The sequence below is a fragment of the Malurus melanocephalus genome, unplaced genomic scaffold (assembly GCF_030028575.1).
Source record: "Malurus melanocephalus ecotype Western Australia unplaced genomic scaffold, MMel_1.1 scaffold_1232, whole genome shotgun sequence".
In the NCBI taxonomy this organism is placed as follows: Eukaryota; Metazoa; Chordata; class Aves; order Passeriformes; family Maluridae; genus Malurus; species Malurus melanocephalus.
Window position 1 is genome coordinate 40,134 of NW_026624464.1, and position 1,344 is coordinate 41,477.

At 53.2% G+C, this 1,344-nt stretch overlaps 1 protein-coding gene across 1 annotated transcript in view; it reads right to left on the reverse strand.

Moving 5' to 3' along the window:
• Positions 1-1,344, reverse strand: part of TRAF3IP3 (TRAF3 interacting protein 3) — a 14,009-nt gene that overhangs the window by 11,228 nt on the left and 1,437 nt on the right. Inside the window, exons 2-5 of the mRNA XM_057387505.1 lie at positions 1,265-1,339; positions 800-857; positions 591-615; positions 260-367 (exon numbers count right to left, since the gene is read on the reverse strand). Coding sequence (XP_057243488.1) covers positions 260-367; positions 591-615; positions 800-857; positions 1,265-1,339 — 266 coding nt within the window. The remainder of the gene's footprint in view (positions 1-259; positions 368-590; positions 616-799; positions 858-1,264; positions 1,340-1,344) is intronic.

Here is a 1,344-nt window from a genome sequence, read left to right on the forward strand (position 1 = left end):
ACAGGATGGTCATGGGGACAGGATGGTCATGGGGACAGGATGGTCATGGGGACAGGATGATCATGGGGACAGGATGGTCAGTGGACACAGGATGGTCGTGGGGACAGGATGGTCATAGGGACAGGATGGTCATGGGGACAGGATGGTCATGGGGACAGCCCTGAGCCCCCCTGACCTTCCCCTGCCTGGGGGGCTCCAGCTCTTGGAATTCTCTTGACTTTTTGCATTAAAACTGGGCTTTCAACACCCTTTATTTAACAATATCAATTTTAAAAGTATTATTCTTGATAAAAAAAACAGCTGTCCCAGAGGGTGCTGAGCACTGTTTGGTACCTACCTTCAGGTAGTTGGAGAGCTGCACAATTTCCTGCAAGGGAAAGGGAAATGTTTAAACATGAGTTGTTTCAGTTTATAAACATTTAATGAAATTGCTACAAAATCTAAATATTTTTTAAATAAGTGAATTAACAGCCTATATTTGGGTGGAGAAGAAAACCTTGCTGGGGTTCATTGGGAACCCCTGTTTTTTTCCAGGGAAGTGGAAATATTTCTACAGCGATTGAACTTTCAGGAGTTTGTGCTTTGCTTACCTTATTTAAAACTGCTATTCCCCAGCTGGAATGAAAAGCAGAGTGTGTCACTGAGGTGTGAGGAGGGGCTGCAGCCACCCCCAGCTCTGGGCACCCTCTGAGCTGTGTCTGCTCTGCAAACCCCGGTGCCTTGGTGAGGGAGCACTGTGGGGTGGGGGCTGTGCCCGGGGGGTTCAGGGATGGAGGGAGGGAGGGCAGGACCCCCTTACTCTGTCTGCTGGCTGCAATCCTTCACCCCTGGGCTGGGGCTCGGCAGGGTCTGCGTTCCTGTGGAAGGAAAATGCAAGGATGGCAGTGATCCCTTGTCCCAGAGATCATTCCCACTCAGGTGTCCATTTCTGGTCCCAGATGGCTCCCRTTGCTCCCAGTTTAACAATTCCCAGTGACAGCCCAGGGGGCACAAGAGACAGAAATGTCCTGCTCTGATGGGCAGAGGAGTGTGGTTTAAGGAGTCCTGCAGGGAGGTGATTCCCTGGAGCCCTGGGTGATGTTGGGGCAGAGCGGCTGTGGGATGGTTCATCCCTCCCCAGGAATGGTCCTGATGCCTGCAGTGTGCAGGGAAAGCTCAGCCTGGGCTGGTGGAACAGCCTGGGAATGCTGCTCCAAAGAGCTCCATGGAGACGTGAGGTGGGGAGGGAATGTTGTGTTGGCAGATCTGAGCATCCCTCACCTACCTTGGGTGTTCACGGAGAGCCCTGGTGCCGGGGGGAGGCTGAGCTGGAGCGGGGGCTGTGCTGTGGGGAATGTGGGGCAG